The sequence below is a fragment of the Panthera tigris genome, chromosome B2, assembly GCF_018350195.1.
Source record: "Panthera tigris isolate Pti1 chromosome B2, P.tigris_Pti1_mat1.1, whole genome shotgun sequence".
Classification (NCBI taxonomy): Eukaryota; Metazoa; Chordata; class Mammalia; order Carnivora; family Felidae; genus Panthera; species Panthera tigris.
In genome coordinates, this window is record NC_056664.1 from 7,583,970 (window position 1) to 7,609,493 (window position 25,524).

Genomic DNA, 25,524 nt, shown 5'->3' on the forward strand with positions numbered 1-25,524 from the left:
CCTGTGCCCTTTAGCCAAGAAATGAAACTCAAGGAGATCCATTTCAGGAGGCTGGAAACGGGGGGTGGGGGGGCGTATCCACCGTAACCTACACAACCCGGTAAGAACGGGACTGAACATGCCATGGCTGGAGACACAGGCCAGAGAGAAAGGGATAATGGTGGCAGACTGGAAAATATTTAGAGGACATGGCAAGTTCCTTGCACAGGGAGTGAGTGGTTGGTACAGCATGGAGCCAGCCAAAAAGTGACACTGCCAACCTTGGAGCACCAGACTGAAAGAAAAAGGTTACAGTAGGACAGACAGAATGAGTTTGTCTCTGGCTATATGGAGTTTAAAGTACCAGTGGGTCATGCCAGGGGTGGCAGCTGGAAGCCAACAGAATCCTGGATCTGTTAAAAATGTATGGATGAGTGGGAGCGCCCGGGGGGGCTCAGTCAGTTCAGCGTCCCGACTTCAGCTCAGGTCACGATCTCGCAGTTTGTGAGTTCGAGCCCCGCGTCGGGCTCTGTGCTGACCGCTCAGGGCCTGGAGCCTGCTTTGGGTTCGGCGTCTCCCTCTGTCTCTGCCCCACCCCCGCTCATGCTCTCTGTCAAAACTAAACAGTAAAAAATTTTTTTTATATACGGACGCCTGAAAAAGTTACCTGTAAAATGCTCTTTCACCTTCTTCCTCCTGGATCATCACCACGAAAGGAATCCAAAATCAACATTTTTTTAACTACACTCCTAACACTCCCTCTTAAGAGCACTCTTGCACTGGCAGCACTTAAAAGTGAGTAAGAACTTTTCAAAGCAGAGGGAGAAAAAAATTCTTACCGTTAGTCTTTTCCCTTTTCTGTGAGTTCTGGGAGCATCTGGGGAACGAACACCAGAGAAGTCTCCGTGGATGGGGCAGGGGAGGAGGACGTGCGTGTTGGAGATGACCTGAGGACAGAAAAGACGGCACAGGTGTTGAATTTGCAGGGATGTCAAGTTAGACACTGCTGGGGCAGCAAATGCAGATCTTACAAAGAGGAAACCCAAAACAGTACATGCACGCATACGGACCACCTAGGGAAAGAAATAAGGGGGAGAAAGCAGTGGACTGACCTGTGAAGGAAAACGTATGCTTACCAAACACACAAAAACCCCACTCATTTGGGCCGTGCAGCTATCAATGTTCTATTCTTCCTCACCAAAATGCTCAATGAACAGTGCTCCGTGGCAGAACGCAAGCACCTGGTACCCACTGAAATGCAGCAAGAGGGGCAGCACCGGAGTGGCAGTGAGGGACGGCGGTAAGGTGTTAACACCAACACACAAAGGACTAAGGCAGAATATTCAAGCCATCATGTGGGTCAAGGAACATTGGGTTTTGGTCGTCTCATGGAGACCCCAGCAGTACTGAGGTGACAATAAAACAGCACCTCCATCTTAGCAAGCTTTTAGACAAGACAAACATCCGTAGAGAACCTAGTAAGATCGAAGACCTAGTGAAATACATGTAAATAAATAAGCACGAGCTCACAGGCTCTTACTCACGAAGACCTATTATGCAAACACACCTCATTGTCTCCCACTGAACTCTGAAGGTCATGTGAAGTCTAAGAAAAGTGGTGCTATTCCAGAAAAAAAGGACATCAGCAGCAAAGACCCAGAACGTGACCAGCCATCAATCACAGCACCTTACGCCTGCATTTCTATGAACATTGCTCCAGAACGCCTCATTTGAACCCCAGCACAGCTATGCATATGTTGGCTCCCCCCCAAGATGTGACCATGGATCCACTCCGCATTTTTCGATTTAGTGCCTACTGTATCAAATAGAGGACAAATACAAACATAGGAATTGATACACCAGTAAGATGGAAAATCTAAAAAACAGAAATATAAAAACGGGAAACAAAACAAATATATAAATGGACAGGTAACAGGTATCCGTATAAGGCATGAAATAAGAGAGAAATGAAGGTGAGGAGTCTTTAAGCGAGGGTGTATATGAAAGACCAGGGGAAGACAGGAGCTGAAGCTCAGGAGAAGTGGATCCAAGACGAGAGAGGAGCAGTGTGGGTGAAGGAGATACCAAGGGAATGCCACACAAGAAGGTAGGCGAGAGCCCGAGAGGAGTTACGACGCTACGCACAGAAAATGAATGCTTGCTGCCAGACAGAAGATGTCAAGGGCAAGTGATGGGTTTTACAGGGAACCACCAGAAGTTTTAGATCAGGAGTGAAACATAAAATAGGGGCTTTAATCAGAAAGATCCACAGCCAAGAGAAGACTGAATCCCTGTCTTTCAGAGACTAGTTAGGAGGCTGGTGTCATGATCTAGGCACGAAGCCATGAGTTCCTGGTCAGGGAAGGAGCAAGCAAAGAGTTGAAGGAAAGGTAGCTGGGGGCAAAACAAAGAGTTCTAATGGGGACTGAAAGGGATGAGGGACCGTAGACACGAAGAGAAGAAAGGGACAGAGAAAAAGGTAAAAATTCCCGAGGATCACAGCTCAGTATCAAGAAGATCAAGGAGATCGCTAGTAAGTCAATGGCAAGAAAGAAGGTGGACACAGTTTGAGAAGTGATTCTGTTTGTGAAAACACGGAATTTGAGGTGCGGAAGACATAATCCGAATGAAGTGTCTTCCAGAAGGTCCATGTGCACTGTAGGCATAGGGCTCGAAGTCACCACTCTGGAAGGAAGCTGAAATAGTAAATGTAGGCTTAGGGAAACCGTTTACAGAAAGAATTCAGGGGCTATGGGATGGAAAGGTTTTGGAATTTCTCAAACACATCACAGTTTCTGATTTTAGTGGCAGACTATCAGGAAAAATCCTAAACCAAAGAACTTGGAAATACTTCAGAGATGAGGTTGGGCTTCAAAGACAAACATCTAACAACCAAAAGTCATCCTAAAATATCAAGCTCAATTTTATGGTCAGTAATGACGTTCAATGGAGTTCTATGAATTCAACTAATAAATTATGGCTAATACTTTGATTTTGGTCACTTACTACCATGACAACAAGAAATGAAAACAATGTCACCAACAGGTATGTGGAGTCTTGTATTTTTAGTGCCCACCCACTCCTTGCCATGGACAAACACAAGAACCTTTTACAAACATGTTTTTGGTTTCTTAGGACCCTAAACATTTTGAGCTTCAGTGTCAAAGAGCCAAAGGTTTCTCAAACGAGGAAGGTAAATCAAACATTCTCTTAGATTATTTTTAGCTTCCGGTAAGGAACACAAAGCTGGAAGTCATTTCTACAACCGCAGAGAGAAAGTTCTGGAGCTTGTCAATCATTGGAGGGGGAAGGATATGGACATGACAATCAAGTCCTAGCCTCCTGCTAAAGATGTCCCAGTCATCATATTACAAACAAAACCACTAGAAATGGCCAACGTTCATGTAATGCTTATTATGTACCTGGTAATATTTTAAACTCTTCAGTGTCCTCACAAACTTGTATGCAACAGTTAGGATGATCACCGACCCCATTTTATGTGAGGAGAAACCAAGGCACAGATGGAGGAAGTCACCCCAAATTACATCCTTAGCGTGTAGTGGGGCCAGGACTTGGATCTAAGCAGGATTCTGGTGTCTCACACTCCATCTGCATGCTGTCTATCCTGTTTCTCAAATACATGCTCCAATACCACATCTCCTATTAAAAAGAAAAGTAAACTATTGTTTAAAGACAGTAAACACTGTCTATGACCTAAGTGTTTTTTGATTATTTCAAAAATCTCCAAGAGTACCAGATACAAACAAACCCAAATAGTGCCCCCACACACACACACACTTTCTGAAGATAGTTTAAATTAAAAAAAAAGATTCCACTTGGATGTAGAAACTTTTGACCATTTAGGGTGACAAAAGATAACGAAACGAGCTATACTGAAAGACCAGAGCGGTTGTAAGCATCCGCTCCCAGAAAAAAACGATTCTCCTAAAAGACACGCTTCTCTACTTTTCAAAGTAGAGTTCGGAGTAAATACAATGTGGCTTTTAAGAGAACTTCAGGATTTATCTTGCACTTTATACGCTCCTAAATCTTCTTCCCATCGTCACCAATTCTAGTGTGAGTTTCAAAGAATTATACAAACATCTAGTACATAATCATGCTCATACAGGTGAAACATTAATTTTTAATGAAAGTGGTCATATCTTTGGGAAGGATAGATTTTAACTGAAACCCTTCACAACAATCCAATGAATTGTATTTTTGATTCTCATAACATTTCTCTGGATCAAACATCCTCAAGTGGCTAGTTTTATGTAAGCTATTTATTTGCTGCCTTATTTCAAAACTTAAAGGAGAAAATGCCTCTAAACATTAGTTATGGAAAGGCAGAGAAAAAAGCAACCAAGGATTTTATTGATGAAACGCAACTTGACATGTGATTCTGTTTCAAGTATGGGCAGGGGAGGAAATGATTTTTAAATCCCATCTTGGACAATCCTGTGACAATCCAGAAGTGACAACATAGAACACAAGTATTAGATCGCATGATTCTACCAGGACAAATCCGAATGGAGTTTTAGAAGTGGACGGCTAGACATAGCATTAAAAGCTTTATCAACAGCTGCCAGAAAGACTGGAAACCACCATAGCCCCACCATGTCCTTATCCATTACATGAGGTCTTAGTGAGTCCTTCCTTCAACACCATGGTGGGTGTGGGGGATGTTACAGCAAATGTGGGTGGCCAGGTTTCTCTCGTCCACACCATCCACCTTCTCATAGCACCTAATACCGAATGTGATGCCAATATGATTGAATAACTATGATCAACAAAAGTCTTTTAAACTCAACATCGGTGACAACAGCACAAGCCAGAACACGGCACTGAAAAACAAACCCTAAATTTAAAATATACCTTGAAATTAGTTCCTGTAAAGGACTTTGGGATTCCATGAAATTTTGGGACTTCTCTGCACCTTAAAATTCTTAGCTGCTTATATCTAGGCCTACAAAAATTAAAAATGCAGGCTCCATGCTAACTAACTTGGATGTAAATTAAAAAATAAAAATTTTGGGTGGCTCAGTCGGTTAAGCGTCCGACTTCAGCTCAGGTCACGATCTCGCGGTCCGTGAGTTCGAGCCCCGCGTCGGGCTCTGGGCTGACGGCTCGGAGCCTGGAGCCTGCTTCTGATTCTGTGTCTCCCTCTCTCTCTGACCCTCCCCTGTTCATGCTCTGTCTCTCTCTGTCTCAAAAATAAATAAACGTTAAAAAAAAAATTTTTTTTTAATAAATAAATAAATAAAAATTTTAAGAAATTTAAAAATATATAAATTTTTAAAAAAGCCTGCAGGCTGGCTTATTAAGAAGTCACACTTAGGGATGCCTAGGTGGCTCAGTTGGTTTAGTGTCCAACTTCAGGTCGTAATCTCACGGTTCATGGGTTCAAGCCCTACATCAGGCTCTGTGCTAATGGCTCAGAAGCTGGAGCCTACGTCAGATTCTATGTCTCCCTCTCTGCCTCTGCCCTCCCCTCACACTCACTTACACACTTTCAGTGTCTCTTGCGCACGTGCTCTCTCTCTGGAAATTGAATAAACGTTTAAAAAAAAAAGTCACACTTAGTTTTGCCCACTTCAGAATGGTTTTCAATGCCTCGGCCCAACACAGAACAACCTGAGACCACCTTTTCCAAACAGCACAAACCAGCCAACTAGTACACAGGGTAGCTGTTCACGAGTTCTCTAGGAAACAAAGATTCTGTGCTCAAAGTGTGAGACATTAGCATGCCATGGCCCTTCCTTCTGGGAATGCACCACATACATGAGTATATTCAAGACTTGCAGAAGTCCACAGAAACTCCGTGAAGTGTCACCAACACTCAACTGATCATGGAACACATCTTCACTGACTACTTCACGGGGGATCAAGAATTCACCTTTAGAAATGTTGCACTAGATTCCTGAGCTTAGCTTTCAAACTTAAGAATCCCTTCCAAAATGACCCTTAATCATAACAACATACATTCCCAACTCTGATGAGCAATGCAGATCTGAGATCTCAGTTTGCCTTCAAAGGCCTCTCCCTCCAGTCAAATTAATCTCTCCCCCCACGTCCTCAACAGACATTGGTTCCACTGTCTTCTTCGGACTATTATTCCCCAAGGTCGACTTTCTGCCTTCCATCATTTTATTCGATGTAATTCCACAAAATCCTACCTCCTAGGTCTCTTCCACATAATATTGTATGTTCATTCCCCTGAATAGGTTACCCCAAATGAAATAGCACTTCTTTGGGACTACCTACTACCTGTATTACAAGGACCTATTTGCTACTCAGATGTCTGGTCACCAGCTACCCAAGGACTGGCTGAGAATACAGGCTGTTAATTTTTCCTCTATGGCTCCTAACACACAGTATTTTGCTCCAACAGAGTGAGCACCCTATACATAAACGTTGATGGATTAGAAAAGGCATGGCGGTAGCAACTCACATGGTATTGCCATGCTACACATGGTTTCAAGCGTTCATTAACCGACTGACAGCAGGTAGCATGACCTGAAACACGGAATCGTGCACACTTGGTTTTCCAGAAAAATCTTTCAGACTGGTTTAGAAGTTATTAAAAGCATACAATCAACTTAGGTCTACATATCAACATCTCCAAGGAATTCCCTAAGAATGACTTAATATACATGGAACACGCTCAGACTTTTAACAAAGTGAGTTTTACTACTCAGAACTACCAGCTTTTTGACTACTCAAAAATGGGATTTCCATACCCTCTGGGATCTTAAGTCCATTCTTTACTCTGTACATCAAAATTCCTAACTTCAGGCAGATTTATGCCATATATACACAGGTCTTATCTCTTCCCTTCTCCACAACAGCCACGTGGCTCTCTCCCTTGGAGGGAACCTCAGGTAACACTAGCCTAACACATAGCAACGATACGCCATACCCGTCTCCCTGGAAGAAAAAAGTTCATCTGTAGCAGTACCCCATCTTAGCAAATCAAACCAAGGAGAACTCAAGTCTGAAGGTGTAGAAGATCCACAAAGAATTCTAGACTTCAAAGCAGCTGGATAATACACCTGTACAGAGTAAAGTAAGTACTTATCAATATGACACCTGAAAAACCACTCAGGAAAATGGCCAGTCTAGTAGTCAAATGTTACATTTTCTTAGCCAGGTTAAAAAAAAAAAAAAATCAATATGCCATTAAATACAGAATGGCTGAAACACTGTAAAAGCAGTTCATTATGTAATTCCAAAATTAGAATCCCAGTTCTGTGGTTTACATTAAGGAGCATCCAAACTTCCTTGGGGAGCTGTAAGGAGACTGATTAAAAGCCCTGGAGCAAGCAGTCTAGGTGAAAATCCTGACTCCATTTTTTACTACACATCTGACTGGAGACAAGTCTCTTCTGAGCTTCACAGAGTTTCCTCAACTGACAAATGGGTATAAAATAATGATCTACTCCATTATATTGCTGTGAAGTTTCAATGTGATGACACCCAGGACACCCTTACAACATGGCTGAGTACACAGAATGCAGTGTAGGTTAACACTATTCCATCCCTATAATCTAAGTAAAAGATTTCACCTGAAGGCTGGTATTGCAATTACTAGACTAGCACACAGATAAACCTCCATCGTGCTGCCTTTAATGCTAGTCCGTGGCATGGGTTACTTATTGCAAAAGCAACAGAAAAGGCTTGCTGTGGGTGTTACGATAAACATTTGCAATCCGTAAGTCCCACCTACCACCTGCAAGGGAGGTAAAATTAGAACTTTAGGCGAGCATCATCACTGGGAAATCGACTAGGCCATCTAAATTACAATTCTGCTATAGCCTATCTGTAGAATTTGTATATGTGTACTGCACTATCATTCATTTACAACACATTTACTATATTTTTACCTTCACACGGTTTTAGCATGTGTAGAAAACTGTGAGTGTCAAAGATATCAACATTTTCTCCTTCCTCTTTGATCAAAGGAAAAAGTCACATAGAAATGTTTTAATTGTTCTTTCATTTAACACATTAATGAATGCCTTATGAAAAAAAGGGGGGAGCACATATTTTCATCTTCTTACGGCTGAGAAACTACTAATACATTCACAAGTTCTTTCATTATGAAGAAGATATCTAATTCAAACCTACCCGGTCACGTTTCCAATTATTCATCATTCTCTCCTCCCTCATCTCTCTTTCTTGGATTTTTAAGATTTTATTTTTAAGTAATCTCTATACCCATCGTGGGAGTTGAACTTACGACCCAGAGATCGAGAGTCACGTGTTCCACCAACTGAGCCAGCCAGGTGCCCCTACGGCCTCTATGCCTTAATCCCGTCCTATAACCCACTAAAACTATACTTCAAGATCATATTGTTTTTTACCTTTAAACCTCATACATACTTCCTTCATGTCTTAACTTTGCCACAATTTCACATATAACTTTTCAGTATCATGCCTTGTTTTCTGGAAGTCTCATTTCTCCCCTTTTCCTTCATACCCTGTTCTTTGCCTTTGAGAAGAATTGCTTCCTGGTGTTTGATGCTGTATAAATGGAAATTACAACATAAGCCACAAACTCCAGCTTCAAATCCGCGTGCTCTCAAGCCAATGCTCTCTAGGAGGACGTGGTCTTCCCTCCGTGGAAAATGGTAAGACTTGATTTCCACTCACTGAAATCTCCCCACCACAGGGTTAAGAAACAAAATGGATTAAACGGTAAACACGGAAAATGAAAATAGTTTTGGATGATGGAATATAGTAAAATTTTTCTCATTATACATGTAACATACAAAGCATAAGTTCTCATGATATTCATGATGACATACGCAGTGAAATATTAGTATTGATTCACATATATAGACCCTAATGAAATCCAGGGGTAATTCTATTTTTTTAAGAAAATGAAATTCTAAATTTTTATTTTGGTCTGATGAGCCCATTTTTAGTATAATAAAAAGTGAGTGTTTTGCAGGACACCTTTGTGCCTCATATATAAAATGTGCCAGAAGACCCAAAAGTCATAAAATCCCGTACTTTGCGCTGTCATGGTTATTTCCATATAGTAATATTTCTGAGAGACAAACAGCAATATGTTAACTTTCCAGGCCATGTCTGTGTTTAGAAGACTTAGGTATTTTTAGGTAGACTTGGGGTTACAGTTCTCTCAAGAGTGAGCATAAGGTCGGTCATTCAACTGACGTTCCTCCCTGAAAATGTGGCTCAACCATAGGAGCGCCTGGAGACACGACTCCCTTTCCGGAATTTATTATAAAGCTGGTTCATCTCTGAAGCCACCTAAAAGTGAGACTGGTTAATAAAGAACTAAAAAGGACACAGAAATCGTGTTAGCTCAGTAACAGTATAAACAGAGGAATTCAGCATCGGGAATGAGGCTCCACCATGTACGTGGGGAGCAGGGGTCAGCTCTCGGTGGCCGTCTCGTGCTCCTCTGCCTTCCCAACTGCTGCCCGCTCCATTTGCTCACTGTGCAAGAGAACACCCCACATACGGCCTCAGGACCTGCCAGTAGCTAAATGGAAGGGGGCTGACACCACTTCACCTTCCTTTACAGAGGTCACTGCCCTCAATTTTCATAATGAATCGCTTTAGAAATGCATTTGTCTCTAAATCGCCCAGAAGAGGTCAGGTTTTTCTGAGACGGCTCTTCCCTTACTGATAACTCACCCGGAGTGCCAGCTGTAGGTCAGACTGTGAGTTCCCCGTGTTCCTCCAGGTCACCCACAAAATGACCTACCAGATCGTCTTCTTCCCCCAAGTATCCAAGCTAACGTAACCCCGTCCTTCCCACATGCCCCAGGATCCCTCGTGACAGCACCCACCCAGCCCAGCCTTCTCTGCTCTATTCCAGACCAGCATTCCTTCAAACTGAGTAAGCCACAAAAGTTCACTCCTACTCCCAGTTTTGACACAAACTATTTTCTTCCGTTTTCAAAATCTGTATCCAAACACCACTAGGCAGAAGCCCCTTAAGCTTGCATCCGACTCTAAAGCCAAAATAAATTTAGAGGACGAGCTCAAGCAACGCTAGGAAACACAATGGAACGACACGACGCGAATTAGATAGACGAGGGTGTGCTGCGATCAATTTGTCACTTGCAGCCTGCCTATGGCACTGAAGCTACAGGCAGGATTCTCTCCCGTGGAGAGGGCTGACGTCACCCCGGGCAACAGAGAGGCTCCATTCTCCCCCCACTTCTCCTATTAACCTGTACCAGAAAAAGGATGCCGTCCAGCCTAAACTCGGTAGAAACTCCTCACTCATGAATCAACAGTGAGCCAGAAGCAAAGCCGGCTACTTGTACGGGGCAGACGCAAGTGTAAACACAGGTGCTGAAACTTCATGGGATGATTTTGTCACAACATGACCACTCAAGTGATTCGGCGTGTATTTATACTAGTTCTATTATCGTTACCAAAATGAAAACACAAAGTTATGGCGCTCTGGAAGAGAAGGAAGTCCCCAAGAGTATGTGCTCTGGACAGAAGACGATACGGCCCAATTGATGGACACTTCTCCGGATTTACTCCTCCACCTTGACCCTCTCAGTCCTGCCACCACATGGGAAACGAATAGGATGAGTCAATCCCTCACGTGGAGCAAAGTCTTACTTTCCAAGAATATTCATCGTATAAAAATAAATTCTTGGAAGAGACCACAACGTCTTTAATCCAAAGAGTACATTTTTAACTCTAGAATCCCAGCACGATGGGGAGAAAGGGAAAGAGAGAGGAAGGGAGACGGAAGAGAGGGAGAGATTTATTTAGGGGTGTAGAATTTTCCCAAAGAAATTACTGAATCCCCATTGTTCCCTAAAACTAGAGTCCTGAGGCACCTGGGTGGCTCAGTCGGTTCAGTGTCCGAATCCGGCTTAGGTCACGATCTCACGGTTCGAGAGTTCGAGCCCCACATCGGGCTCTGCAATGACCAGTGCAGAGCCTGTTTGGGAATCTCTCTCTCTCCCTCTCTGCCCTCCCCCATTTGCTCTGTCAAATTAAAGTTAATAAAACTTAAAAAAAAACTTAAACCCACAACCTAGAGTCCCAAAAATGCCATTAGCATGCACTGGCACAGAAGGGCAGCATTTAGGCTCAGTAGGACATCACCTACGCACTCATTTATAACTGACATAGGAGATGGATACAGAAGTCCTTACGATACGTACAAGAAGAAAGAATTGTTTGAAATATGGATGCTCTATGATGCCAGCACTGCCATAATAAAAACATCACAGACCGGGTGTCACACACAACAGAAATGAGTTTCTTCACAGTTCTGGAGGGTGGAGGCCCAAGAACAAGTCGTGAGGAGGGCTGGTGTCTTCTGCGGCTTCTCTCCTTGACATGCACGCTGCTCCCCTCTTGCCTCTTTCCCATGGGGGTCCCTGTCCTTTCCATTCCCTGATATCCCCTCTGTGTGTCCAAATTCCCACTTCTTAGAAGGACACCAGTCAGGTAGGATTAGGGCCAACCTAAAAACCTGATTGTAAGTTAAGGCCTCTTTGAAGACCTCATCTCCAATCAAGCTGACACTGAAAGGAACTGGGGGTGGAGGCTTCAACACCTCAATTCTGGCACAACACAGTCCAGGCCTTAACAAACACTGTATGCCACATCAGTTAAGGAAACTGAACCCTGGCAGTCCCTCTGGGGTCCCTCCCAGATCACAACCCTTATCCTGCAGGGGCAGCCACTCCTAGGATTTTTGTTTCCCATTTCTCAATAGTTTTGCCAATTTTATTTGAGGTTTTAAAATCTATACTGTTTTCTCTAACAGAAGCATCTAAAGCAATAAATTAGCCTCTAAGTTGTGCTATAACTGCGTCTTCTGGTCTTTGATATTTTCGTGTGTGCTGTTAACATCTCAAAATACATTCTTTGACCTGGAGGTTCTTTAGACGTAAGTTGTTCAATATCAACGTGTTGGAATTTTCTAGTTGGCTTTCTGTTACAACCAACTTAATTTTGCTGTTGTCAAAGAACATATGTTCATAATGTATGATTTCAATCCCTTTTACATTGGAGATTTCTTTGAGGGTTCAGCATTAGAAAATTTGTAAAATTTTTTACGTTTATTTCGACAGAGACAGCATGTGTGGGGGAGGGGCAGAGAGAGGGGGAGACAGAATCCCAAGCAGGCTCTGCACTGTCAGCACAGAGCCCAACGCGGGGCTTGAACTCAGGAAACTGGGAGATCATGACCTGAGCTGAACCAAGAGTTGGACGCTTAGCCAACTGAGCCACCCAGGTGCCCCTCAACATTAGAATACTTAGAATAATATGTATATTTAGAATACCTTTAAAATGTTAATAGCATAACTTAACATAGCTACATCCACTGTGTCTACAAGAATTAAAAATATCCATCACTTACGGGATTGCTTAACGGAAGCAAAAAAACAAATCTTAATTGGGTGAAAGTTGGGTTGCTACCTGTGGAAAATGGACAAAGTATTTTAGTTACGCAAATATTCTTTTTTTTTTACCCAAAGCGTTGGCTAACAAATGGAAAGTAGTATAATCCTGTCTTAGAGTTATACCACATTTTAAACAAATCATACAATTTCTAAACCAAATCTAATCACTCTACTTCTGAGAGACTAATACTAGATTATGTCAATAGATCAAGTAACTACCTTAAAACTTACGCTGGAGCAAACGGAACAAGACTAGGATTTGAGTTTTTAAGAAACATCCGGAAAATGATTGTCCAATATCAACGTTTATATATCAAAGTTACATAAAATAAAACTAAATGAAAAACAATGCTTATGGTCTTTCGTTAATGAAGACTCTGGTAAAGTACAGCTCCACCCCCCCTCCCCAGGCTATTTACACACCAAGATTTAGAAATAAACCTTATGTAGTTGAGTTCCTAGTCAAGGATTTGACCCGCATGATCTAAGTTCTACACATCAAAACAGCGAGGCAACATTCTGGAAGGAAAGGGCCACAAATGCAGTTCGGTTTTCCAGCCGGGGGTTAAACATGAACTAAAGGAAGCGTCGGTGTTTCCTGAATGCTTTTTATCACGCAGCTAAGTAGAGAGGATTTTTAACGTCCAGTTTTTAAACTTCTTTAAAAATGAATTTCCGTAAATACTATGGAAATACCACGATTAGGGCCCAAAGCAGGGCATGCTAACTATACTCACATGTTTGCAATCACTTTTTAAAATAAAATTCCACAGATGCACCGTCTGGGGCTGCTACATTCCAGCACACTCTCAGTAATACGGTGCACAGGGCTGGTGGCTCGACTGTGCTTATCCCGGTTCAAACATTCCTCTGGTGAGCCTGTGTTAATGAAACTTCTCCTTTCCAAAGATTCTTCTGGACCCTTCTTATAGAAATCCTGCATCTGAGCCAGCCAGCGGCCACATGCAGATCTGCAACTGTACATTTTTTAGGCATTACACTAGATTTTCTTACACAGTTCCCTATTAAAATGGTTTAAATTCCAAACCCAGCCTTGGGAAACAGAGCAGACACTATCTTGAGCTCCTTCTACAGCATCTGGCAATGGGGCGAGCGCGATGAAACGAACCAACAGAAATAGTTTTCAACTCTTCAGTCGGAGAAGCAAATTAATCCTGACTATGGGAACAAGGGAAGAAAGCCTTTTGTTATCATCGATCGTCAAATGTTCTTATGACAATTCTGACTTAACAGAATTAGGTTTGGGCCTCAGCCTACGGATATTTCCCTACCACATTCTTGACTAATCCACCTTTAGAGGTAACTCCTGTCAAAATGACAAAGGAGAATGGATTTCTTTTGGTGACGTATCCTTATCAATGGAAACTTATATGCATTGATTGATGGGGTGTTAGAGGAAAGGACCATTAATTGATTTGTAATAAATAAAGCACAATCTCTGCTTATGACCAGCAATTGATAAAGGCAGCTTTTTCTTCATTGCTAGATTTCTGTACACTGAAATGTACAAAGCAGTCCAACTCAACTGTCATTCAACTTATTAATGTAACACAACTTTATTCCCACAATTCCCACGGACATGGCCCAAATGAAAGGTCACTCAGCATGGCCATCATAGGAAGTACAAAACTTAAAAGTCAAATGGAAAATGTCATTTAACCTTACAGTGCAGTGAAATGGAAAAAAAACCTGTGGCTCTACAATCAGATGGTCTCAATTCAAATTCCAGCTTGGCATTTATTAAGTATTTGACTAGAGTTGCCTGAGTCTCGGTTTTCTCATTTCCCCAATTTGCAAACCCATACACCTTGCTAGGTAATTGTAATAAATGAGTAACGTGTGTAAAACGTCGGAAACGTAGCATAAATTGCTACGTGGCCACTTTTATTAGTAGTATTGTTTAGAGCAAAACCTGGAAAGCAAATCGTTTTCTCACTTGTGCATGTCAACATTAAATTAAGAGTCAAGGGAAAATTCCACTGAATGGCCTTCTCTCAAAAAAAAAAAAAAAATCCAATTTTTTTCTCAAAAATAGTGTTATCATAATGTTCTTAACATAGTGGCTTTCGTGTTGATTTTGCTTTTAGGAAGTATAAGCAATGCTCAAATTTTAAAATGCATTGCTAATATACAGGAATACATTTCTAAGGTCTTCTAATTACATGGATTTGAAGTATTCGGAATTCACAATCGTAACGCACCTCATGCTCCTGAGCATGTAGACAACACTGGCCAAAGTGACATGGGGATCAGAAAGGGAATGGGTATGCGACCTGCTCTCAAGTTCATTACTACTCTTGAATTTCCCTTCTTCTAAATACTGAGGGAAGAACGGCATTGATGCCAGAAGACTCAAGATGATGAAAATCAAAGTTCCCACTGCCAGAAAAACAGGAAAGATAAAGAAAGAGATAGAAGTAATACATACCACCGGCACACTTACTGTTGATCCTGGACAAGATTCTTGGCAAATTGTTTAAAGAAGGGTTCGTGATTACTCAGAAAAGCAAGCAACTATCCCATCACATGGGCGGGTTCAGAAGGGACAAGACAAACCTCATTTCCTTCTCTGACATGCCAGTGGCTGGCACATCAGGGAAATACACCGGACAAAATATACTTGGACTTGAGTAAGAGACTGGACAAGGGCTCTCATGACCACTTAATGGACAATATGCAAAAACAGGGGCCGAATACTAGGGCCCTTTGTTAAACTAATCAACAGTTGATCTGAAATGGCATCAACATTGAATCGATGCTGTGACCTTCTACAGAAGGAAGGTCCCCAGGATGGGGTATTATGTCCTCGGTCCTTTTGCAGCAACATTTTTTATTTTTTTATGTTTAAGTGTAGTTCACAAAGAATATTTACAGTAGTTTCAGGTGTACAACATAGTGATTCAACAGCTTTGTACACTGCGATGCTCAACACTATTATTGTCTTACGATATTCGGACTCCATCCCCTACACTGTACTTTTCATCCCTAGGACTTCTTCTAGAATTGGAATTTTGTACCTGTTAATCTCCTTCACCCATTTCCCTCATCCTCCTATTTCTCTCCCCTTCACAACCACCAGTGTTCTCTGTGTTTAGGCACCTGTTTCTCTTTGTTGTTGTTTTGTTAGCATCAACAAAGAAGTGAAACCCTATAGTATTTTCTCTTTTTCGGACTTAATTCACTTAGCATAATACCGTCGACGTCCATCCACATCACCAATGGCAAGATTCCAATCTTTTTAGGGGCTGAGTAATATTCCATTGTGTGTATATACATACCACACTTCCTTCTCATGTACCAATGACCACTTAGGTTGTGTCCCTGCCTTAGCTATTGTAATACCACAATTAACATAGGAATTTACCATTTTTAACCAATGACCTGGATGAAGCCAAAGAAAGAATACTTATCATAATTTAAGATTGCTAAATAAAAACTTCTTTATATCGTGCATTATTTCCCCCCCAAATACCTCTAAAGTTGCTATTACTCTTTACTTACACATTCATTGACTTAAAACATTTTATTTTCCATCTTACAATTGGGGAAACCGCGACATGTGGTAAATTACTCATTTCAAATAACCAAGCTCAAAAACAGCGGAGTCCAGATTTAACCTCATGTCTTTAACTTCACACTTTGACCAACACCGGAGACAGCCAACGACTACAGGTATAGAATCCAAAGAGATCTTGACAAGCCCAAGCCAAAGGAAGCAGCAGAGAAACGACATGAAATCCAGTCCCAGTGTACCCACATGAGTACCACTTTGTCACGTGGATATCCTGAAACATTCAACCTGATGGTTTTTTTTGAGATGGTAAATTAGCTAATCCAGCCAAGCTGTGTTATTATCTAGAGTAAAAATGATCCTAGTCACCCCTTCTCTCTGCTGGTCACAACCCACCTGGGCAACAGCATACGACATTTTGGGTAGATGATAAAACGGATGGAGGGTGACTGGAAAATAGTTATGGTGATGATAGAGAATAGGAAATCAGGCCATCTGGAGAATAACTGAAGCAATTATAGGTGTTAAAGCTGAGAGAGACCAACTATTGATGGGAAGAAAAGACCAACGGCGGTCTTCAAGATATGTGTCGTATGTTAGACTGCGTGTACCACAGGAGGGGATAAATCAAACAATTCAATCACATATCAGAGTCTGATCAGAGTGAAGTGATACACACCACAGTGGGTGATCTAAAATAAGCAATTAAAGGAATTCAATCTTACATAATTGGAGGAGCTGTGTCTGTTCTCGAACCTGGAAGTGTCTGGAACTGCTGTATTTCAAGTAGGCAGGCAATCGACGAGAGCTGGCTACCAAGTAGGGGCCAACGAGGAAAAGCTGGAGCCCACGTCTCTCACCAAGTCCCGCACGGATTCTGACGTGGTCCTACAGGAAAAGGTGGCAACGTCACCTCAGGGCTGCACACGTTGTCCTAGGACCCGGAGAAGCCAACGGGGGCGAGGACACAGGAGACAGAGGAGGGGAGACCCAAGTGTAGCTCCACACCAGCCCTGGAGGCCGGGGACAGGCGACAACACGCGTGCAATGCAGGGTCTGGCTTCCTACACTGAACTCCAGAGCGGGAAAACTGGCTGTTCCTTTACTTCACCTCCAAAACCTCGCACACACTTCTCTCGTGCTCAACCCTAACCGAGAACCACAGACGGTAACAGTGCAGGAGAGGGACTCTAGGAATTACAGTTCCCATTGAGCTAACTGGGTGCAGTACAAAGTCACCAAAAATAGCAACTTAGGTTTCTGACCAATACAGGCAAGTAAGGTGAGGGACCCAAGGACTCCAGACAGCTCCATCATCAGCTGTACTCATCTTGGTTCACAGAACATTTCGAAGAACCGTTACCAGTAGAAAAAGGGACTCATCTGTCAGATGTGATCTTTGAGATCCCTTCCCACCTCTGCGGTACCTTTATTCTACTAAAAGGCATACGTGGTCAAACAAGCCCATTTTGAGAGCAGTGCTCACAGTGTGGGCGTGTATGTACTCTACAGCATTTTACAAAAGAAATCAAGATAAATTCAGAACTCCAAGTTTTAGAGTTCAATAATGATTTATAAACGTAAGAAACTGTTCACAGTATTCATAAAGAAATCTAATTTGGGGGGGAACCTGGGTTGCTTAAGTGCCAACTCTTCATGTCAGCTCAAGTCGTGATCTCACGGTTCAGGAGATAGAGCCCTGCTTCAGGCTCTGCGCCGACGGCATGGAGTCTACTCGGGATTCTCTGTCTTTCCCTCTCAAAATAAAATAAACATTTAAAAATACATACTTTTTTTCATTCAAGGGCTATGTATTCTAGACTCCCCAAGAGCATAAGTGGTAGCACCTGTGAGAACTACATTAATGCTCAGAATATGGAAAAGCCAACGACATCTCTGATACAAGGAGGTAGAAATGGTGACCCCTTCCCGAGCTTTCAACTCAATGGGGCTGTGGCTAAAACCCTCTCCTTTCTCTTTACTCCCCCCAAAGAAACCCCATCAGGCAGATCTTTTCTCTTGATCCTGCCCTACACCTAAGAGTAGGTACAACAAAACAGGAAGCATCATGGAGGCAACCTGCACAAAGAATGTGTAAATCCTGGGGTGCCTGGATGGCTCAATGAGTAGAGCATCCTACTCTTAATTTCCACTCAGGTCATGACCAAGGGTTGTGGGATTGAGCCCCGCACCATGCTATGTGATGAGCATGGAGCCTCCTTCAGATTCTCTCTCCCTCCCTCTGCCTCTCCCCCCTGCTCATTCTTTCAGAAAAACACAAAGCAAAAAACAAAAAAAACAACAAAAACCCTATGCTTATATCATAATGCTTTCCACCACAAACTATCCCCTTCTCTGCTAAGAATCAAATTCTCTTACAAAAAGAAAAAGAAACAGAATGTGTACATCCTGCTAAGGAGCCTACTCCTCATTCTCATTCTGATGAAGCGCCAATGAAGCTCGGGCTTCCAAGATCAAAGGCAAGAGACACTCGATCCAAGGCAACCAAATGGAGGGTTATGGCAGCCTCCCATCCTAACAAAAACCATGACAGATTCTCCAAATAAGGAAGGGAAGATCCATATTTGAACATATGTTCAACTGCCTATGCCAATGGCTTCTGAACTTGTAAAACTGCACGTGCCCTTTGGCATCTCAATAGCATATTCTTGGTTCAACTTTCATATCACGGTTTTCTCGTATCCAGCTAAGTCACAGCCACTGAAGTTTTTGCCTCGCAAGATCTTCAACTTCAGAACTTTTACCAACTACGTTACATGTCAGATGGCAACTGTCTTTTTTCATCTTCAAATGCATCCCACGTTCTATTTCTGATTCGTCCCAATAGTTTTCCTTGTCCCGGTTTCCGGCGATCAACCGCCACAGGCGAAACTCACTAGGTAACCAGCCCTGGGGGGGGGGGGGGGGGGGGGGGGGTGAGGGCTCACGAACACTACCAGAGTCTAGTAGTTGAGGGTCTGTGGTATTTTCCCACAAGATTTAGTCTAACAGCTTACACTGGAACAGTTCAAATACCTCCTGCTAGTGGCACTGCACCAGCTCATGCCATATGAACGGGAGCCACCCGCCAATGTGTTCCACACCAGCAAGAATCTGTAGATTAATGAAATTCTCTACAGGGCTTGCAGACATGCCCACAGCTTTATTTCTTTTAACATGATATTAATGCATTTCAGGCTCCGAGTTTATGGCCTGTGATTTTTTTGATGGGTGAGTTACGCCCACCAAGACAACCTAACATCCAGACAGCAACCCCAAGGGCAATGTGAGGGAGGATTTTCTGATTATGTCATCCAACAGGAAACCTCATGGAGACTCTAGGATTAATGCATTTTCCACTGGAGCTGAAAGCAGGCAGGATGTAGTCACTAGAAGGGAGAAAGGGAGGGGAAAATGTTGGTTGGGGTGGAGGTGGAGGTGGTGTCGCTAATGTGACATTTAAAGCAGAAACTCCTATTTACTCACGATTTAAGCCTCCAAACAAGTAACGATTTTACGACTTCAGTTGAATGGGTAAGAAGCAAGTTAAATAAGCACTGGATGTGAACGCACCCCCACCAAGAGTTTCTCTAAACCATGGCACCATTCTGGCTCCAGATGGCGTGGAAAATAATTTATAAATGACAAAAGTTCAATGGGTGTATGGCAGCTGTTCAGTTCCAGCACTCTGGCCACCCACTGCAGTAGAACTGAGAGCCTCCAATCAACTCTGGTCTCTCCGAGGGCCTTCAAACAGCATCGGAACATGTGTACAATATGTTCTCAGAAAGGAGCTGGCCAAATATGAAAGATGCGAAAGTCAAATTAAATATAAATGGAAAATACAAATACATACCATTTTTTCTGGAATCCAGAACACCAAGCAGGGAATAGGAACAAAGGACTTTTGAGTTTCCAAACCAAACTTGGCACGATCCTTTTTCATCCCCTCCTACCTAGGTACTCCCAAGCTTCCTCCACACAGAATGAGGCGTGTGTAGAGTTTTGATACAACAGTGAATATCGTGCTTGCCTCTCTCCATTCATTCCTATCACCCCTTACATTGAAAAAGCCTTCCAGCCCAACCTTGGGCCAAGTGTTACTTTGCATCCTAACGTTGTCTGCTTTCTATCTGTGTTCCAAGTCTCCTAGCAATGCCAACCAACAAATCTTGAAGGCCCACCATATTGTGAAGTATTTTCTGCCTTTTCTTCAGGAAGGACTGCTGTTGCTCAGTTGGTATTCAAGTCTAGGTAAACCACTTACAAAAAAGATAGGTGAATGGACAGGATTGTATTAACTACATGCTTTGAGGACACCAAACTGATTTATAAAAACCAACGGCAACCTAAAACAGTTTGCCACTTTCTAAAGAGTGGATTTCAAGCATGGCAACCCCGATGGGTAAGGTACTAATTTAAGCGGGGCAAGTTTTTAGAATAGTAAACGTTGTGAAGCCATCTGCTGGACTCCACCTTTGCCACAGGCTCTTGTCGGATTCTAAAAGCTTGGCTTTTAGAGCATTAACCCGACCAGTTTTGAACTGGATAGATGTAAAGGATGATTCTAAAGGTCAATGTAGAATGTTAACGGTAGGCAACCTTCATAAGCTCCCCATCTCAGGAAATTAAGATTATATTACTGGAGGCACCAACCCAGCCAGCCACCGTTTCAGTTCTCTCTCTCTCGGCAATTGATCTCTTACAGAAGGGGGGCTTCCTAGGGCCTCCGAGGTAAGTAACAATTCCTGTACCCTTACAAGATCATAGGGTCCGGGGGGGGACCAGAACAACATCCTAACCGAGCACCAAGTATCATATTAAGCTTACAGCAAACAATTTTAAGTGAAGACGCTTAAAGTCACAAAAGATTTTAACGAACCACCAGTGCGGGTTGAGAACAAAATTGTTCTCCACGTTCATAATCAATTTCCTTTAAGCCCTTGGAGGTAAGCTCCTCTAGGAGTTTTTTTTTTTTTTTTTTGAGCTAATTTGCAGTTTGTAAATTATCGTTTATACATTCCTCTACCCAACAAGAAGAATTAGCCAAAATTCATCAAATATCATTTGCCTGGAGGGAGCAAGTTCAAGAGAAACATTAAACCAATCATCTTCTGTTTCTTTTTTTAAACATGTATCTTGTACACTTCCTGTTACCAGGGATGAAAAATCACTAAGACCGAGTTCTCTTGAAGTAGTAGAAGCATTTGGAGAGCTGAGCAGTGCAGAGAGCTGGCAAGTGTTAAAATTATTCTGAAGATCCTACCAGGATCAAATTTCATAGCAAAGAAATTTTATTCACTGTGCAAAATACCTCCAGTTAAACAAATTATTCAAAACTCAGGACTGAATACATTCACTAAAGCTGTCCAAGAACAAGGATCCGTTGTCTCTTTTCTTTGCCTCAAGGAACTGGGACAGACGGCCACCAGACAGTCTGCTGAACTCCCGGCGGCCCTCAAGGGTGAATTTCTGTAGGACAATCTGTAGACGACAGAATGAACGTGAAGCAGTTCTGTAATGTAAGACTCCCCGTGTTCGGATTTTATATCAAATTAGCTGGAGTCTATGGCCTCTCCTTACCAGTTCATGTGGCAAAGACACAACCGATCAAAACCAGCAGTGCAACGCACTTAATAAAATTATGGCTCCTCAGAACAACGGATGCTGAAACAAGTTACAGAAGTTACAGTGGCCAATGCTATCACATACACGAGAGCAAATAACTTAATACAGAGCTGTCTGTGTGGAATTAGAAATATCTCCTCAAACTTCTAAAGCATGCTCCTCCTACCACAACCTCTTCTGGCTAGAAGACGTGGCTACCTTTTATGGCAATAACCCAATTCATAATGTTTTAATCCAAATAAACAGATTATTAAAAGCAGATCATCACTACCCAACTTCAAGACTTAGCATCGAGCCACAGTAAGCAAGACAGTGTGGTATTGGCAAAAGAAGAGACAAACAGATCAATGGACCAGAACAAGAGAGCCCAGAAATAGACCCACATAAATACCATCAACGGAGTCCACTGGTCTTTGATGGAGGAGGGAAGGCAACACAATGCAGCAACCGTATCCTTTTCAACAAATGGTGCTGGGACAACTTGATAGCCACAGGCAAAATAAAATAAATCTAGACAGACCTTACATCCTTCACAAAAATTCACTCAAAATGGGTCACAGATCTAAATTTACAAAGCACAACTGTGTAACTCCTAGCAGACAGCATAGGGAAAAAACCTAGATTATCTCGGGCATGACCGTGACTTTTCCAACAACACCAGAGGTGCAATCCATGAAAGAAAGAATGGACCAACTGGACTCGACTAAAATGTAAAACTTCTTCGTGAAATAAAAGGTCGAGAATGAGAGGCCAAGCGACAGACCAGAAGAAAATATCTGCAAAAACACATCTTACAAAGGACTGTTATCCAAAATACCAAGAACCCCTGAAACTCAATAAGATGACAACTCGATTAAGAAGGAGCCAAAGATTATAAAAGACCTCTTACCAAAGAAGATACACAAATGGAAAATAAGCATTTGGAACGATCAACTACATAGGACATGAGGAAATGCAAATTAAAATGATGAGATGCTACACACATATTCAAGTGGCTGAAATCTGGAACACAAAATGCAGGCAAAGATGTACAGCAACAAGAACCCTCCATTCACTGCTGATGGGAAAGCGACCTAGTGCAGCCACTTTCAAAGTGGCATTTACTCGGAGGAGTTGAACCCTTCTATCCATATAAAAGCCTGCATAACTGCCAAAACGTGGAGGCGACCAACCTGCCCTTCAGTAGCTGAACACTATGGTACATTCGGCCAATGGACTATTATTCGGTGCTTTAAGATAAACAGAAAAAAAAGGAGTGATCGAGCCTTGAAAATACATAGAGGAATTTTAAAGGCTTGTTACTAGGTGAAAGAAGGCAAACCAAAAAGATAGGATATTGTGAAAAATAGACAAAACGACAGAGACAGAAGATGAGTTTCTGTACGACTGGGGAGGGGTGAGTAAGCGGAAAGCAGAGGTGTCCCAGAGCACTGAAAATACTACACATAGCATAATGGCGGATACTTATCACTATAGCTTTGTCCAAACACGTAAGAGGTACAACACCGAGAGAGAGGTGTGTGATATAATCTATGCATATGGGTCATAATGAGGTGTCGACGTAGGTTCATCAATTGTAACAAATGTACCATTCTGGTGGGGATGTGGTCAATGGGGGAGCTTAAGCACGCGTAGGGAGGGGGATTTACAGGAGACCTCTGTACCTTCCCCTCAATTTACCTGTGAATCTTAAACTGCTCTTAAAAATAGTCTTGATTTTTGATATCATAAAACCAGTCTTTAAAAAATCATTAAAATGATCCAACATTAATCATTGCCAATGAAACTTTCTATGATTCTATAAATGCTCTGCATCTGCACTTCCCAGCCTGGTACTCCCTAAGCATTATCTTCCTTCTCAGCATTTGAGATGTGCCGATTACAACTGAGAAATTGGATTTTTAGTTTCACATAATGCTACCGAATTTTATTCTATTGGATAGTGAGCACCATATTGGACAGCATGGCTCTAGAAGTCCCAATCGGTAGGAAAAAATTCATCATTTGAGCCCTGATTCAATAGTCTAGAAGAATTTTGCAATTGTAACTACAATTTCAACGAAACAAATATCCAATGGGCTCCCAACATGTGAAGCAGGTATCTTAGAAACCAAAGTAGAAACTAAGAGGGGCCATCAATCTGGGAAAACAAAACAAAACCATCTTTTAAAATATTGTGTCAGGGCTCTGGGGTGGCTCAGTCAGTTAAGTATTCAACTCTTGATTTCGGCTCAGGTCATAATCTCATAGTTCAAGGGATTGAGCTCTGCACTGACAGTTCAGAGCCTGCTTTGGATTCTCTCTCTCCTTCTCTCACTGCCTCTCCCCCACTAGTGCACATACGCACTCTCTCTCCCCCTCAAAATAAATTTTAAAAAGTAACTTGTGTTATTTTTTAAAAAAATTATAGTATTTTTTCATACACTGTTAGTAGTTACAAAAAAGACAATAAAACTGGAACCAGGATACAGCATGTGTATTTTAGGAAAGAAAACTACAGCTAAAAAATATATTCATTCCATTCTATTGATATTATTTGCCCCTAGTTTTAAGAATGGGAAGATAGAAGTGGCCTTTGTCTAAAACTTCACAATTTGCATTCTTGTACCTTGATAGACATAACAGCGTGTGGATTTTGTCAGGTGTAAACAGTGTTTTCACACTTCCTACAGAAGTGCGCCTTCGTTATTATTCAACATTTAATTAAGTCATAACACCATAAAAGATCTGGTAGTGAGTTTCAGCACACGTGCTGTATACACAGCTAGCTAACGACAGACACAGCGTGCTGGATCCTGAGCCTGTAAATAATACATCGGGCAGAATATCTGTTATTGACAGAAATGAGCACAGGAAAATCAATCAGGGACCGGCAGTCAAATACGGACACAACTGGACGGCATCTCCTCCACTCTGTGTGACTGTGGGGCAGCCAAATCTCCTGAACTTCAGTTTTCTGACCTGAAAAGCAGGGACAGCGCTAACTTAAGTGAGTCCTGGATAGAATGCCCCGCACATAGAGAGCCAACAATAAATATATACTCCGTTAGTCATGGTAGGATAATAAGATTGTCTTTGGCTATTTCAAGTTACAGGAGTTCTGGGGCAGTTACCACCTCAGTTTTAACTCACTCTTGATCAGGTCTGGACACATAAAATTCCAACATCTAGGTTTGGGGGTTGGTTGGTTGGTTTTAACTTGTTTATCTTGTAGAACTAGTGGTCCTTTCGACGCATCCCATTCATTCCCCTAATGTTCGAGACACTTCAACAGAGAGTGAAGGAAATGACCTCTTCATCTAACAGTCTTTCCAATCCTTATAAACATGCTGTTTCTATTGCCTCAGATATTGCCAAACATCAGGTTAACTTCTGGAGGAGAGAGTAATGAGGCAAGAAATAGAACCCCCCCCCCAAAAAAAGTCATAGATTCTGAATGATTTTAAGCTGAAGAAACCTTAAAGACCATGGAGTCTAATCCTCTAAGTTTGTTTTTTGGAACCTAGACCCTGAGAGAGTAAACGGTCCCAAATTTCTGAGAAATTCTATTCCTGTGCTATTCTTGCCATAGAACTTTGCATCAAAAATTGGCATCATGCGGCACCTGGGTGGTTCCGTCAGTTAAGCATCCAACTGGTGGTTTTGGCTCTGGTTATGATCTCATGGTTCATGGGATTGAGCCCTAAGCCCTGCATCAGGCTCTGCACTGACAGCACAGAACCTGCTTTGGATTCTTTCCCTCTCCCTCCCTCCCTCTCACTTTGCTCCTCCCCCTCCCCCAAAATAAGTAAACTTAAAAAAAAAAGTTGAGGGACACCTGGGTGGTTCAGTCTGTTAAGTATCCAACTTCCGCTCAGGTCATGATTTCACAGTTCATGGGTTCGAGCCCCACATCTGGCTCTGTGCTGACAGCTCAGAGCCTGGAGCCTGCTTCCAATTCTGTGCTTTTCTCTCTGTCCCTCCTCCACT

The 25,524-nt window shown here is 42.3% G+C and overlaps 1 protein-coding gene across 1 annotated transcript in view; it reads right to left on the minus strand.

Moving 5' to 3' along the window:
- LOC107180379 overlaps positions 1 to 25,524 on the minus strand; it is a 616,686-nt gene that overhangs the window by 119,269 nt on the left and 471,893 nt on the right. The window contains exon 6 of the mRNA XM_042985610.1: positions 819 to 926. Within this exon, the coding sequence (XP_042841544.1) occupies positions 819 to 926 (108 nt within the window). The remainder of the gene's footprint in view (positions 1 to 818; positions 927 to 25,524) is intronic.